Below are 17,546 nucleotides of genomic sequence, written 5' to 3'. Positions count from 1 at the left end.
AAATCTCCATCAACTGCAAGATGCTCTCCTATCAATATGGGCCAACATTTCTAAAGAATGCTTTCAGCACCTTGTTGAATCAATGCCACGTAGAATTAAGGCAGTTCTGAAGGCGAAAGGGGGTCAAACACAGTATTAGTATGGTGTTCCTAATAATCCTTTAGGTGAGTGTATATGTGTAGTGCAAATACAAATCTGCTGTATACAGAGCAAGGGAATGTAATGGCAGAAGAGGTAGATGTTTTGGACAAATATAAAAAAGACTAAACTGTGTATTGCACATAATTATTGCTCAATGTGGCAGTTTTAACTGTTTATGAGATGGATAGCCTGAGGGAAAAAACTGTTCCTGTGCCTGACGGTTCTGGTGCTCAGAGCTCTGTAGCATGGGCCAGAAAGCAACAGCTCAAAAAGGTAGTGGGCTGGGTGAGTGGAATCCAGTGGGGTTTGTTTGATGTACAATAAAGTAGATTTCGGGGGCCTTGGTAGCTCATCGAGTAAACAACCCCTGGAGTCGCAAGTTCGAATCTAGTGTGTGCTGAGTGACTCCAGCCAGGTCTCCTATGCAACCAAATTGGCCCGGTTGCTAGGGTGGGTAGAGTCACATGGGGTAACCTCCTCGTGGTCGCTATAATGTGGTTCTCGCTCTCAGTGGGGCACGTGGTGAGTTGTGTGTGGATGTCGTGGATAATAGCGTGAAGCTATTACTACATGTACTATTGGTTGCTTAGGAGACCTGGCTGGAGTCACTTAGCACACCCAGGGATTAGCAAACTCCAGGTGTGGTAGTCAATGTCTTTACCACTGAGCTACCCAGACCCCCCACTTGAGTAACTATATTAAATTATATGAGTAAAATGTTCCTCTGCATATAAATTGCAGTTTTCTGCTTCGACCGCTAGAGGGACAAAAGTTACATAGTATAGCTTTAATATAAAACAAGACTTTGCTTATCAGTTTAGTACAGGGCTTATGCCAACAGAGGATTTCTGAAATAAATTATGAAATATTCTCAAGAGAAGATATGAGGCACTGATCTCCCAATGAATAACCACCACATCCAGTAAAAATCTCCATTCAGAGAAGAAAACGTATGCTGCTCATCTCTTGCTCTGTCCATCAGATTGATTATGTAATTAACATTGTGAGTAGTGACTGGCATGGTGTCAGTTTGTGTTTGTGTGTTACCCTGCAAGAGTCCAGCCTTTCACTCTTCAGAATAGATGAGGAGCTGTGCAATTCAGGCTCATAGTAAGAGGAGCCGCTCACTTCTTCAATAATCTACAATGAGACATGAATGAAGTTAAGTTAATACAGGCTAGTTGATTTTACAGGCTATAAATTAATCTAAGTCAGGTGAATTTAAAGGAACATTCCAGGCAATTTACAATTTAGCATTCATTGTAAGAACTATACTGTAAATGTTTTACCAACATTGTCTACAGGTGAAGTTTGATACGTGTCAACTATGTGTGGATCCCAAGTGAATATATCCAAATTTATCAACAGTGCAATAGATGCATATTTACATACGTCTTCCCATACTTTGACAGATTTTTGGCCAAATGAATCAAATTAAGACAAATCAGACCACTCATCCGGATATTGCGAGTTATCATGCATACTTCTCGGATCACTGTGCGATCTCTACAAGTTAATAAAATAATTTCAACTCAAATCATGTTCATTAATTTAATTATTTGCGAAAAAGTCTTGTAATATGCAGGATAATGAGCAGTCAGATTATCACTATTTCCCAAAGAATAATTAACAGAACTCAGGTGGGAAACCAGAGGAGGTATTAAGTTGTTCAGTGATTTCTTTCTTATCACATAGTTACATAATTTCAATGCAAATCAATATTTTATGTCCATTTATTGATTTATTTGGTTAGTAACAGTGTAATAAGCTGGATACCCTACAGTCAGCCTGTTATTGCAAAATAAGCCCAGACTCAAAGTGGACTGTACAATATTCCTTACATATTTCACCAGATTTGTATTATTCACAAGATATGAAGTTGAAGACACAATGTGCTGAAAGGGCAAATTTCTATATAGTCATTTTTTATTATTATTATTTTTTTGCATGCCCTCACTTCAGACTCCAATTTCAACTCCAACTATTCAATCTCCAACTATTGGCATAGAATTTTGTAAAACTGATTAATCGGTCTAACTCTATGTTTTACCCTTGCCTGCAAGGTTTCCACTTTAATATTAACAATAATTTTTTTAACAAAATGATAGAAGAATACAAATTATTATCAGTGGTAATCGATAACATGCCATAGATGCATAGATAAAGCTTAAGTTGTAAATAATCGAATTTTCTTTTAAAGCAAGAGTTTTCCTATGGCCAGACCTTCCTCCACTCTTCCGCCTGTGTGCCACTTTGGAAGCCCATGATTAGTGTTTCAGCACTGGACACCACCTTTAGCTCGTGCTGCATTTTCTTACTGTGCTTGGATTTGTAGACCACATAGCAACCTGTCAGGTTGAGCTCCAGTAGAGGGTGCAGGTCTTTAGCACACTTAAAACACTATCAGGGAAAACAAGATGTAGAAATAAATACAGATTTAATAGTAAATCAGCATAAAATAAATAATAATTTCAGAGAGCAAAGTACTACCTAGTTAGAGAAGCAAAAACACAGATATAGAGATTGCCATTGCTAACTGTTTGATATGTTCCTCATTAGTAAGTCGCTTTGGATTAAAGACTAAATGTAAATGGTTAAGTAGTAGCAGCTGATGAATTCCCAGGGACACACATATTGACTGAATTTTATATCTTGAATGTACCATAATTAGATTTGGATTAAAGCATCTGTCCAATGCATAAATGTAAATGTAGCAGTTTCTTTCGAATTAACCTGGTTTCCCAAAATAGTCTTGCTCTTATTACAAAGGCATTCAAGGTTCATTTGAGAGAAGATTAAGTTTCAGTTTATTGAAACTATAGTGAGGCTCTTACCAGTAGTGATTTGTGTTTAATAATGAAGAGTTGGCGTGTCCACTGGCCCAGCCACTTCTTCCTCCAGACATATCCACAGATGCGAGACTCTGGGACGGGTCTTAAGCAGGGCTGAGAGGAGCTCCACTGGATGTAATGAGCTCTGTCCTTCACAAACTCCTCATCCTCCTCTTCAGCATACGACTCGTAGTGACTACTGTCTGAGTCCACTTTATCTGAGGTAAGGACACAAGTATTTTAGACAGTAAATCGATTAATATTTGTAATCAAATTAATTACGAGATGCTGATTAAGTAATCTAATTAATTTAATATATTAATATTTGCTAAAAGGCTCTCAAGTAAAGATAATAATAATATATACAATAATTTAAATATATAAATAAACATAATATTGTATATACAATAAGTGCAATAATTAAAATAACTTAAAGATATTACATTATGGGGGTCTGGGTAGCTCAGCGAGTAAAGACGCTGACTACCACCCTTGGAGTTGCGAGTTCGAATCCAGTGTGTGCTGAGTGACTCCAGCCAGGTTCTCGCTCTCGGCAGGGTGCGTGGAAGCCGCTGAGAATAGTGTGAAGCCTCCACACGCACTATGTCTCCACGTGATAAAATGCGTGGATTGACTGTCTTAGACCCGGAGGCAACTGAGATTTGTCCTTGTAAAACAGTTAAAGGATGGGCAAGGAGGAGGCGAGAACCGGCTTGTCAACATAAATGATATTTAATGAGAACTTAAACCAAAAGCATAAACAAACACACGACGGACATGCTCGTAATTCTCTCTCTCTCGAACCATCGTCACCGGCCGCCTTTATCCCTCGCGCGCCTCATCAGGCTGATTGGGGACCGGGCGCGCGATATTCCGACCGGCCCCGCCCCCCTCCGCTCCACAGTCCTACGCCACCCCGAGGACTTAGAGCGTATTGGGAATTGGGCATTCCAAATTGGGTTGAAAATGGGGAGGAAAATAAATAAATAAATAAAGATATTATTTTATTGTGTCAGACAAGTAAATCATCGATTAGAGAATACAAACAGTGGCTTTAGAAGTCAATATCTTGTTTGCTTTATTTGAATATCATTGAACAGAAGCCTATCACTGGCCCACAGCCATCCATTTTGCAATTGAGTTATATATGTGGGCTGTTCTCACGGGATCAGGTCTTTTGTTCCATCTGCACTATTTTTGTTGGTCTATTTAAAGATGTTAGACATATGCTTTTGGAGTGTCTCACAGTGGTTGCATCGCGTTTCACAGGTTTGCAGCGTCTCTAGCCATAAATGCCTTGTTTTTGGGATGCTGTGTCAAGTTAAATGTAGTTTAAAACCTACAGTAGTTGGCCTGTACAGCTTTGCATTACCTGTACAGCTGGAGTTGCGCTGACTGCCCCCTACTGACTGGGAGTGGTAAAAATATGAAGGTACTTTAGACTTGCTCCTTTGGTAGACAAATTCCATATTTTTGAGATGATTCATTATTTTTATGTAATAATCACACTGAACATTAACTAACAGTTATCTTATTAGTTTTAAGGAACTAAGTGCTATTTATTTTAGTGTTTAGCTCTGTGTATAATTTGTAGTAGTTGTGTTTTTGCACTGACCTTTAGATTGACTGGCTGGAACAAAAGGTTCTGCCTCCTCGTAACAGTCCTCATCCTCTAAACACAGGGGGTTTGGGGGGACAGCAGGACCCACAGGCTGAAGACAAAAAAGCAGAATAGATATCTTTTCTGACTACAAACACAGGACTAAGAACAGCACTGAAATAAACTGTTATGCACGGCCAGGCAAAGCTCTAGTTTCAACTCATTAACCCACAGTGAAGTACACAAACACAACCAATCTGGCCCCTTATCATTCGCAACACTTTCACAGTTACATACAGCAATGGCACAGCCATGAATGAGGAATCAGGAGAAACGGATCACCTGAGTGTGCACATGAGAAGCATCATATCTGACACTTACAGGCCGAACAAAGAGAAATTGGTGTCGGGATTGTGATGAATTTAACTGATTCCATCTGCCTTAATGATTCCATTAATGATTGTTTTATTCATTTCAAATTATTAGAGTACGGTGTTTTGTCGCATCGGTGGAAGAATGCAGACATATAATGACTGTTACTGGAACTGAGCATTATGAACATCATTCGTTTCTACTATTTAAAGAATAAATCAATTTCAGATGATATCTTTCTCATGTGGAGCTCAAAACCAAGAGTTTAAATACAGCTCTGCATTTACAGGAAGAGAGAGAGAGAGAGAGTGTTTTTAGCTGTACTTGGGGTCACTCGGTCCACAGTGTTTATGAGGGTATGGAGCAGACTGTTCTAGAGAAGCACAGCTGAGGAACAATGGCTGTGGTCTGCACTGGGGTCAGTAATTTGTAGTCGGACACTGAGGGCACAAGAGCAAATCAGTAGCACTGAAACAAAGGTTTCTGGGAGTTCAAAACAGGAAGATTTCTTGGGACCTAAATCTTGTACTTCTCAAGTAGAAGTAATTAAATTCCAATTTGCCTTTAATTGGCAGACTTGTTTTCTCAAGATTTAAATACAGGTTTCTCTATGGGAAATGTAATGACGTAGCCTTCAGAATTAAAGGAATATCTGTGGCATGTTGTGGATTAACAAAGAAAATAATTGACTTGTCCCTCTGTTTATAAAAAAGGAAGGAAAATCCGTACTGTGATGCAAGCCTATCAAGTAATCTTATCACAAGGTTTAAAAGCAGAAATGTCACGCTTGTTGGAACTACAAGAATATGTTTGTTATCTGAACCAAAAAATCATCGTTTGGCAAATTAACTTTTGTTTATGTGCCTTCAACATAATAACACATTGATACAAGGTGAAATTAACTAGGTTTATTTATTTAACTGGTCATCACAAAGGCTGAAAGATTGGATATACAGTAACTTTGCACACAGTAAACTAATCTTATAAAACCCATTGATACACATACATAGATACTGCATTTGCATTACCTGTACAGCTGGAGTTGTGCTGACTGCCCCCTAAAGACTTGTAAGGACTTACATGTATTTTGTTATTATACTGATCTAACTGGTTGTGACATAGGTTGAAAAATTGGATATACAGGAACTCTGCACAGACAAAGTTAACTAATGTTTCAAACAAAAATATATATATATATACAGAAGTAGGTACCGCGTTTGGCCAGTTTGGATATGTCAACTGCGTTGCCGACTCCAACTTGGAACAGTCAACAAGGAGTTCTGTTAAAATGTTAGTCAATGGAGGAGACGCCTCAGAGCGCTCCGTAAGATTCTTTAGTGTACAAACAGTTCATCATAAATTGACTGCCTGAGAGCTAATTTTTTATATATTTGCCATGATGTATTTATTTGTAGAGAAATTAATTTGGAGTTTGCTATGAAAAATCTTTAGAAGAGAAGGGAATGTCTGGGAATTTCACAGGAATTTACAGGAAAGTATCATTTATTTACATAACTAACTATTCTTAACTCTGACTGCATTTTTATATCTATGAATGTACTTTTTAGAAGTAAAAAAAATCTTAAAATAGATTATGAATACTGCACTCTCATTTGATATTTGTGTAATACAATGTCATTTTATAGTAATATATATGGTACTTGAAAATGATAGAATACAGTATAAATTGCACAACAATTATTTATAATTATTTATCTCAGTATAATTATGAATTTAATTTAATTGTTCAGGTTATGGTTATATTACAAATGGATATAATTACTATAAGAATGATTGTTGCTATATACAATATGAAATGAAAACAAATATATGATTTAAATAAACAAATATATTATGGACGTGGATATATGGATACAATTAAATTACCAATTTATGTGTCATCTATATGGCTAGGTATTGATACAGTTTCCCAATTCTATTCGATTCCTTTTCAAAAGCTCTCTATTCGATTCCGATTTCAATTCGATTTGATGTTGTTTCAAATAGGTATATTTCAGTTCTAATGTCCACTTTACTTATATATATATATATATATATATATATATATATATATATAAAAAAAAATCTCTCTCAAATAATGCAGTTTATTATTCTGGTGACCTTCTAACAAGGTACATTATGAAAATATAAAAACTTTCTAATATTTAACTAATTATATTTTATATATATTTTTTTTGTTAATTATTTTGTTCATATTTGACCTGTTTAAAAATGAACAAATCCATGTACCCATAATTTTTTTAAATTGTATATATTATATTTTGTAACATGTTTATTGTGTGCATGTATAATTTGTACTATTTCCAAGTATTTAAACTGATTTGCTGAACATGTTAAAAACTGGTACTGTCTCTTTAAGAAAACGGCTGTTCTGTAAAAAGCATCTGTAAATGAGCTCATGTTAACGAGAGAGGGCTCGAATGGCTTTTTCTCATCCATGCTATTCATGATTAGAATTAAATGTAAATTTTTTGTTGTTTTGATCAACAACTGACAGTAAAGAACAGAAAGGGTATTAAAAGAGACCTTATTCAGTGCCAAATGGGCTCTCGTCTGGACATTTTGGAATGCCAAATTCCTAAATCCTCGTGGTGGCGTAGTGACCTCAATCCGGGTGGCGGAGGACGAATCTCTGTTATAGTTGTCTATAATCTCTGCATCTGAGACCGTCAATCCGCGCATCTTATCACGTGGCTTGTTGAGCGTTTTACCGCAGAGACATAGCATGTGTGGAGACTTCACGATATTCTCCACAGCATCCACGCACTTCACACCACGTGCCCCACCGAGAGCAAGAACCACATTATAGTGACCATGAGGAAGTTACCCCATGTGACTCTACCCTCCCTAGCAACAGAGCCAATTTGGTTGCTTAGGAAATAACCGACAGGACAGAAAACTGTCAGGTGACTCCTGACTGGAGTCACTCAGCACACCCTGGATTCAAACACGCGACTCCAGGTGTGGTAGTCAGTGTCTTTACTCACTGAGCAAGTCAGTTAGCCAGTCTCATGCTAATTATTAAACCATGTTTAATGTTAACACGAAATGCTGTTTTTTTGCTGGTCATTTTACTTCCGTAACATTTTTCAAGTAAAAGAGGACATTCAACGAGAGAAGTAGGGGTATGACTTGATTTAATTGATTACGAATTAAATCAAGAAAGTCAATATCATTTACTTTAAGCTGATTTTAAAACAGAATATTTTTTTTACATCTACAGTTGGCTAAAATGGACTGACTTCAAATGTGCTAATGATCTCTTTTCCCATTCTCATTTGTTTGTATGTTGGAAGGTGGATGTTTCACTCAATTTTAGAATGTTAATTACATTTTCTTCTGAGCTTTCCTTCTCTTTTATCTAACATATTTTCATTCTGTCCATTTACCCTCTCGCTCTTGGGGGAGGCGTGGTTGAGTCTGAGAGTACAGCATGTGCAGCTCTAGGGATCAGATACATATCTGTGAATAAAAGATGAAAGGAGTTTTTGTGTGCACACGAGTCTGTGAGCAGAGAAGTTCAGAGACAGAGAAAGAAGTAGCAGAAAAATAGGAATGTAAAGCTGAAAAACCTTTATGGAGTGTGCCTAAAGCCTGCTGAAGGGTGCAAAAAAACAAGAATGATGAGAACGATAAGAACAATGTACTGATTAAGCTGCGGACAGGAAACCAAGTAAAGAACAAGTGTTAGACTGAGCAGACCATTCCCTGAAAATGCATACACTCCAGACTTCATCACAGTGGCAAAGTTTTGAGGACCAAAACTGTGAAAAAGACACCGTAAGTAGCCGAGGTTGTTAAAGGAATAATGCACCCAAAAATTTTAATTCTGTCAACATTTACTCTTTCATGTCTTTCCAAACCAATATGGTGTATTCTTTTTTTTTTTTTTGGATAAAATTTCATGAATAGACCTTGTGCAGTCATCACACAGGCAAGTGCGTACACCAAGACATGCACAAATATGTGCACTTGTGCAGGTCATTTTAGTCATATGAAGCTAAAATATAATTACATTTTCATGTATTTTTGGTCACTAAATAATTCCAATATTTCTATTTGTGTTAGTGCATATATTTGCTGACTTTATTATTATTCTAGAACAAGGAATAGAGCAATACTGACATAGAAGTAGCCTAATAATAATAGCAATGCCATGGTACCTTTTTAGCACTTTAAAGATGATTTATACAATGGAAGAAGTTGAACTAATTAAAGAATCCTAGACAAACGAAGCCTGCATTTCAACTAGGCACAGCGTCATTTTAAGATTAGTTAATTTACGAAAATAAATTATAAATAAAGAACGCTATGTCCAAACCACACCAACTGTTTTAGCCAATCATCAATGCTCTTCGACAAGCTGAATTCTCCTAGGTCAAGAATTTCAGGGATGTGCACGGACAGGAGAAATATCACCAAACGAACCCCTTAGCAAAACAAAAACGTCAGTGTATTTCATCATAATTTCTAGGCGCACTAAAAGAAGCCTGTTTGCCCAGTATCAATTAGCCTGGGTCACTCTGGGTTGGTCACACTTAGGGTGAGGGATTTGAACAAACCCCTGCCTAACCCCAAGTAACTTTTTGGTGTGTAACACGTCCTTCATTATTTGTGCTATGGACATGAATGACACCTCAAATAAAAAATAAAAAAACACTCAGAACACCTTAGCAACAACATAGCAACACCCTGCTGCTAACACCAATAAACCAATAACCTAGCATTGAAAAGGTAAATATAGATTTTGTTAGTAATGTTTGAACTTAAACAGAAATATTAGAAAAAAGCATTTATTCTTACAACATTTAAAGGTATAATTCACCCAAAAAATTACAATACTCTCAATATTTTTTCAACCTCATGTCATCCCAGATGTGCATGACTTTCTTTCTTCAGCAGAACACAAACAAAGATTTTTAGAAGAATATTTCAGCTTTGTAGGTCCATACAGTGCAAGTGAATGGTGATCAGACCTTTGAAGCTCCAAAAATCTTACATAAGGAAACAACAGTAATCCACATCTGAATGTGAAAGTTAAAGTGTAGGTTTAGAATAAAAGGGAACTTAAAAAGGACCCCCACATATTATATTGCTTCTGATATGGATTTAAACACTGGAGTCATTTGGATTACTTTTATGTGTCCTTTATGTGAATTTTGGAGTTACAAAAAGGTCTGATCACCCTTCACTTGCATTGTATTGACCAACAGTGCTGAGATATTTTTCTTTGTTTGGGTTCAGCTGAAGAAATAAAGTCAAACACATCTGGGATGGCATGAGAGTGAGTAAATGATGGGAGAATTTTCATTTTTGGGTAAACTATCCCTTTAGCAAACATTTCCTATGTAATTAAAGTATAAATAGGGATATGATGCAGCTTCAATGTTTTTTCCACTCATTATCAGTTTATAATCTAACTGTACATGCATGCATGAGCTCCCACAACATTCAAAACATGCATACATGCTCAATCTGATACTAAGTGCGCGCCTGCTCACCATACTGAACCTGTCTGGTTGGCATGGAAACCCCTGGACTTTGCTGTGCACTTTTTGGGTGACCTCATCCCTCCCACTCCTCCCATGAGATCCTCCTGCACCATCCGACTTCCTTACTCTCTGTGCGGCTGTCCTATCAGTCCATCTCTCTATCAGTACATCGTCTCTCCATCACTGTCTCTAGATCCCTCAATCACGTAAACAGCCTTAATTATACTCCCAAACGTCCACTTCCTCCCCTCTGCCTCCCTTCCAGCCAATCAAGATGTAGCGCTGGCTCATCGAGATGGGCCTCCTGCTTAAACATGGCATTTCCTGTCCAAGATACAGCCCTCCCCCTTACTTCCTCCCCCTCAATCTTTTTCGAACAAGCTTTTGATTCTGTAGGCTTTTGGAATTGGGTGAACTTCCCATTGCACTTAATTGCAGTGATATAGAAAAGCCCACGCTGGATTTTTAGAAGATAGCGAAGGCATTGCAGTTCACTGAAAACAATGATGTCATTAAGAAAGCCTTGGAATTTCATTGGAAAATTAGATTAAACATTACCTCCAGGATCTATAATGGTTCATTAAGAAGTCAGCAAAGGGAGTTATTTTATTTGCTTATTACACTCTTATCGCAGAGTGATACAAAACAAAGAGAAGCCATTATTTTTACAATTTAAAAAAAATCAGTGGAAGGGGACTGATATAACGGATGTACAAACTACACAAATGCAACAAAAAAAAGATACACAGATGCACAAACTACACATACACACAAAAGATAACATTAATCACATGTATTAAAGTGATTAATTAAAAAAAAAATACAAATTCTCTCATCATAAACTCAGTCTCACACCATCCCAGATGTGTATGACTTCCTTCTGATGATTTTTATAAGAATATTTCAGCTCTGTAGGTCCATACAATGCAAGTGAATCTTGACCAGAATTCTGATGGTCCAAAAAGCACATTAAGGCAGCATAAAACTAATCCATAAGACTCCAGTGGTTTAATCCATGTCTTCAGAAGCAATATGATTAGCTCGGGTGAGAAACTAATTAGCTTGGGTGATTAAAACAAATTTAAATCCTTTTATTTTTTTTACAACTATAAATCTCTACTTTCACTTCCAAATTCTTCTTATTTTGTTTTTGGTGATTTGCATTCTTCATGCATATCGCCACCTACTGGGGAGGAGAATTTATAATAAAAAAGTATTTAAATATTAATCTGTTTCTCACCCACATCTGTCATATCGCTTCAGAAATGGATTTAACCACTGGAGTCGTCCAGATTAATTTTATGCTCCCTTTATTTCTTTTTTGGACCTTCAAAAGATCTGGTCACCATTCACTTGCATTGTATGGACCAACAGAGCTGAAATATTCTTCTAAAATTCTTTGTGTTCTGGACAAGAAAGAAAGTCATACAGATCTGGTATGGCATGAGGGTGAGTAAATGATGAGTGAATTTTCTTTTATGGGTGAACTATCACTTTAATACATTCCCAAACACAATTCTTCACTGAAACTACTTTAGTACAATCTAACAATTTAAACAACCATAATTTAACTCAAATCATTAGAGGTGCATTTTATTATGATGTCTGTCTGGTATTTGATAAATGGATTTCTGAGGATTGTACACCACACATTGTCTAGTAGCTGAAGCACAACATGCTAATTGAGGCACTGCCACAAAAAATATCACAAGTAAAAATAAAGATAAAATAGTTAAGCTCACAAATCAACTGATCAATTGGTATACAACTAGTCGACCGTAGTGACACATCCCTAATAGAGCGCAACTATTGCTGCCCATATCTTAGCCATCTTGGTTCTGGGAAGTTATTTATCATTCATTTTTCCTATGGGAATTTTATGAAAATCCTTAATTAAAGAGTTCTAAGCCCAGTTGTTGATTATAAGTACAGAATCAATATATTTCAAATATATTGCAAAATACTCAGATTTGTATACAAATATGTAAGTAGTATGAGAGTGTATGAAGACAAACTCGATTGCGTCATTTTCACTGCGCCATGGGAGTAGACCGTCGCTGCTGGGCTCTTTTGCCGCACTTTTCCGGCCGCAATTCTCTTAATTGGGGATTTTTATTGTCAGGATTCATGGGTAGTGTAGTTCTTCACCAGGATTTCCACTAATAAACACAATTTTTGTTGAAATAACACAGATTGATGGCTTCAGCAGAAGCATATACATCGATTAACAAACCAGACTAGTTTAAAACCACATAGCAAAGTGCTAACAACCACTCAGAACACCTTAGCAAACACACAGCAGCCCATTTCAACCACCTAAAAAACGAAGTGAGTTTTGCACAGGCCAGCACCACTCACATTTTAAGAAAATGCCACAATCTAGCTCTAATTGCCCTTTGTCTGCTCAGCAGCTATGAGTAAGATCCCATAGCATTTATTCCTTCAGTGCTCTGAGTCGTCTCTTTCAGTTCTTCCCATCCCAGTAATTTATGTGTGGGTGCCCACTTAAAAAACCTTGGTTAAGAGGCAGGATCTGACCTCTGACCTCCTGCCCAGCACAACCATGAGATGAGGGGGCAAGACCACAGTGAGGGTGCACTGAAGCTGGGAGATGCTCATCAAGCAGCCACAACACAAGCTTTGGTTCAAATCCGCGCCTCTGGGCCTCACAACCGCTAGTGTGCAGCCTGCTTATATGCCCTGTTATTATGGCCGTAGTGCTAGTGTCTCTTAAAATACACATCACAGCACAAGTACACACTGTAGCGTGCCCTAGAGTATACATTACAACACCATCAAACACTAGTGTCCTCTAAAATATACAACACGGTCCCGTCACACACCATCGTGCTTTTTAGGCTATACAACAATCCCTGAAAGTTCTCATACATATCCAGTAGAAGGTCTCCCAGCATGGTCAGGCTGGTCTGGTCGCTGGATTTAGATTGGTTTTGGCCACTGGTTTGGCTACTTTGCTACAAAGAAGAAAACTACATTAAATTGTACGCTCATAAATTAGCAGTGGATTCTGTCCTTGATGCAAATGATACTATCTTTGTTTTTTCAACATGAATGACCAAGGGGAGAACTCATGCCATGTTGTTTTTTTCGATAGCTTATGGTCGTCACAAAACAAACATTCAAAGAGACCATGAAGCACAGTTGTCTGCACTGTTACTGGGCTGAATTACATAATGCATTTCTCAAATTCTCTATTATAATTCGTAAAACACCCCCACATCCACACAAACTCTCATGGCATGTAGTGCTTGTGAATGGCAGCCGATGTCCATTCAGACAATGTTGGTGCTTGTCTCAATGTTGTTTTGCATGGCATGTCAATGGACTAGCAAAAATATTTTTCAATTGATAATATTTAGCTACCTCCAGCTGGTAAAACACTCAAGCATATGACTTAGCCACTAATGACACTTTTGCCATTGAACAATATCTCTTTGATTCTTTGAGGCCTGTAGTCAGTTCTAGCCTGCATGTGAGTCACATTAAAGTATATTGACGTGAATTGATACTTCACTGAAAAATGTTTGCCAAGAGATAAAAACAATATATGATAGCTTTCCATGATTACACTGGTTGAAAATGATATTACAGTTTGAGATCATTATTAACTTCTGTAATGTGAAGCATTTTGAAGTGAAACAAGATATCTAATAAGAAATAACTGAAGAGATGAACTTCATTTTATCCATTAGGAATTGACTGGATCATTTAAAAGTGCTAACTGGGTGTGGTCTCTATATGAAAGGTGATTTTGTGACATCAGCCGGAAAAAAGGGATAGTTCACCCAAAAATGTAAATTGTCTTATCATTTTCTCACCCTCATGTCATCCCAGATAGTTCAGATTTTGTAGCTCCAAAAATCATCTAAAGGAAACATAAAGGTCACCAGTGGTTAAATCCATATCTTCTGAAGCAATATAATAGGTATTGGTGAGAAACATATCAAAATTAAGTCTAATACTCTAAATCTCCACTTATAGTGAAAGTTAAAGTGGAGATTTATAGTAAAAAAAGGACGTAAATATTGTTCTGTTTCTCACCCATACCTATTATATTGCTTCTGAAGATATGGATTTAACCACTGGTGACTAATGGATTACCTTTATGTTTCCTTTAGATGATTTTTGGAGCTACAAAGATCTGATCACCATTCATTTGCATTGTATGGACCTAAAGAGCTGAAATATTCTTCTAAAAATCTTTGTTTGTGTTCTGCTGAAGAAAGAAAGTCATGCACATCTGGGATGACATGAGGGTGAGTAAATGATAAGAGAATTTAACATTTTGGGTGAACTATCCTTTTAATGCAGTTGTAGTTAAGAATATTTTAGTGGCCCTGACTCTAAGAAGAAGAACAGGACTCACCCCTGACTGCAGACATTCAGTAGAGGTGTTTGAAAGAGGTTCTTCTGTGAGATCAGTCTCTGCAGTTCTGCTTTTCCTGAGATCACTGGGGCCTCCAGAGGGACAGTTCATAATCATGTACTCCGCATCCTCTGCTAAAACACACACACATATCATACACTTTAAAGAGTACATATCACGATCACATGAGGTACTATGAATACACACTGTACTCTAACATTCACAACTAGGCTTGGTAAAAATATCAGATTAAAATTATTCGCAATCTTTCTTTGAACAATCACGAGGCTGCTTCTTAAAATCCCAAGATTTACATTTACTATGTGCAACTCAACTGTGCGGCTAAATCACTTGCATATGTTTACTACGCATATTGCATAGAAAAGGTTTAGTTCGACTCATTCCGTGTCTTGTCTAAAGATGAGATCCACGTGATCCATTTGTCATTGAATAATGTCTCTTTGAAATACCCTTTCTGTCCTTTACGGTCAGTTGTTGGTCAAAAACAACAACATGACTGCACACTCAATCTCCTTTATGCAGCAACTCTCCTGCACACGACCTCTGTTCAACCGACAGCTGGTCAATCTGTGCTGCTGCAGGTGCATCTTAAGACAGTCCTGAAAGTAACAACTAAAATTCCCTTTTCACTTTTAAACTTAACATTTTTGGAAAACGTATGAATGGGAAAGTGGGAAAAAAACGTAATGTGATGGGCTTGAAATAATGTAGACCTCAAGGGCTAGTAACGATTTTCTTTTGGTGGGCACAGCCCTGTATAATATACTGTATATACTAAATAAAATCTTTTGTATATTACATATACTGTATGCTTCCATGAGGGTTTTCCACACAAATTACTAAACTCCAAACTTACACATGTTATTTTGTTTTCTTTCCATTAAACGGACTATGTGCGGTAACAAAAACAATTATGAGTATGACTTAGCATTTATAGGCTATATAGTGTCGCACATACTTTATGACATACAGATGAGAATGAAGTGTTTACCTGGTGTGTCCTTATTGTCCTGCAGTTTAGATAGCAGCTCTGAGATGGATTTTTTCTGGGCCTGAGCGATATAGCTGAGATTCTCACTGTCCAGAACCAACAGGAACGCCTGCAGGTCCGAAACCAGCCGGGCCAGCACTACAGAATCAAAAAACCACAGCATTCAGACTGAACATTGAATCCAACAGCACATCAAGGGGAAACAAAAACAACTATGTAATGAAGTTATGAATAGCAACCAAATTTAAATCTTGAATGAGCTTATCTGGATTTGAACGCAAATCAAAACTATCCCTGACTAACCTATAACTATAGCTATACAGTTACAGTGCTATAACCTATAACTACTGCTGACTGTTTCCAGGAAGGATCTGTATTTGACATAAGTAAACAGGCCCAAGTCTGGCTGATGGAATTAGGTGAGTTTTCAGATTTTCAATGCAAAATCATTCCATAAAAGATGTTGACATTACGACTTAAGCAAAGGTCTTCTAAATTGCTATGGTTTCTGGTTTCTCCACTTTCTCAACTAATTCAGCATGCTTTGCATTTAGTTATGAAAATGACTTTGTAACAAGGTTAGAGTGCATTTCGTCAGTCGAACACATTCATCTCATTAGGCCCGTGTCTACATAAACAGCCAATCACGTGCCTCACACACGCACTGCAAAGAAAGAAAGATGCATCATGCTTATATTTGTCGTTCATTTCTACTCTACTTTTTATTTCTATTTTATATCCAATTTGTCATTTCAATTTGGCTTCACTCTTTCACTCTATGACTGTTAGTTTCAATTTAGTTTAGTGTTTCAGAAACTTTCACTATTTTTACTAAGTTAATGTGTTAACTGCTATTATTTAAATCTGTTTAACAGGATTACATTTCTAAGGGTTCTAGTGTTATAGGTATCTATTGGCATGTTCACATTTAATGAAGGTGGGTTGTAAAGGCTTAACATTTTATTATATACTTTATCTGTGTATCAAAACTTAAACTAAAATTGATTTGGGATTGTTTTTTTTTTTTTTTAGTTAGTATCAATTTTAGTTTCAATTTCAATTTAGATTCCAGCAGTGTATTTTTTTTTCTCTCCCCAATTTGGAATGTCCAATCCCAATGCGCCCTAAGTCCTCATGGTGGCGTAGTGACTCGCCTCAATCTGGGTGGTGGAGGATGAATCTCAGTTGCCTCCGCGTCTGAGACCGTCAATCAGCACATCTTATTACATGACTTGTTGAGCGCGTTACCACGGAGACTTAGCGTGTGTGAAGGCTTCGTGCTATTCTCCGCAACATCCACGCGCAACTCAACACACACCCCACCGAGAGCAAGAACCACATTATAGTGACCACAGAGAGGTTAACCCAACGTGACTCTATCCACCCTAGCAACCGGGCCAGTTGGTTGCTTAGGAAGCCTGACTGGTGTCACTCAGCACACCCTGCGAACTTGCGATTCCAGGGGTGGTAGTCAATGTCTTTACTTGCTGAGCTACCCATTTTTATTGTTTGCCAATTATAAACCAGCTCATCTGGATTTTTTATAACTCTGTCAATGTTAGCTAGATGTATGGCTGGCTTCCATGGCTGCATCATGCTGTTTGCCGTCTACGGTAACTTGTTCCAAATCTGGTAACCTAGGGTGTTGAAATACCATTGGGAAATGGTCAGTGGGTGGGATCACACAGGC

General features: G+C 37.5%; 1 protein-coding gene across 3 annotated transcripts in view; it reads right to left on the bottom strand.

Annotated features, from left to right (window-relative positions):
- Window positions 1-17,546, bottom strand: part of si:dkey-220o5.5 (actin filament-associated protein 1-like 2) — a 57,330-nt gene that overhangs the window by 23,816 nt on the left and 15,968 nt on the right. For 2 of the 3 annotated variants that reach the window (XM_052107979.1, XM_052107981.1), the window contains exons 2-7: window positions 15,857-15,994; window positions 14,845-14,978; window positions 4,588-4,684; window positions 2,976-3,190; window positions 2,365-2,541; window positions 1,189-1,281 (exon numbers count right to left, since the gene is read on the bottom strand). In XM_052107979.1, coding sequence (XP_051963939.1) covers window positions 1,189-1,281; window positions 2,365-2,541; window positions 2,976-3,190; window positions 4,588-4,684; window positions 14,845-14,978; window positions 15,857-15,994 — 854 coding nt within the window. The remainder of the gene's footprint in view (window positions 1-1,188; window positions 1,282-2,364; window positions 2,542-2,975; window positions 3,191-4,587; window positions 4,685-14,844; window positions 14,979-15,856; window positions 15,995-17,546) is intronic. The other variant, XM_052107980.1, reaches the window with a different exon arrangement.

Source organism: Xyrauchen texanus, chromosome 37 (genome assembly GCF_025860055.1).
Source record: "Xyrauchen texanus isolate HMW12.3.18 chromosome 37, RBS_HiC_50CHRs, whole genome shotgun sequence".
Lineage (NCBI taxonomy): Eukaryota > Metazoa > Chordata > Actinopteri > Cypriniformes > Catostomidae > Xyrauchen > Xyrauchen texanus.
Note: the sequence above shows the minus strand (reverse complement) of the source record. Positions and strands in the feature narration are given on the sequence as shown.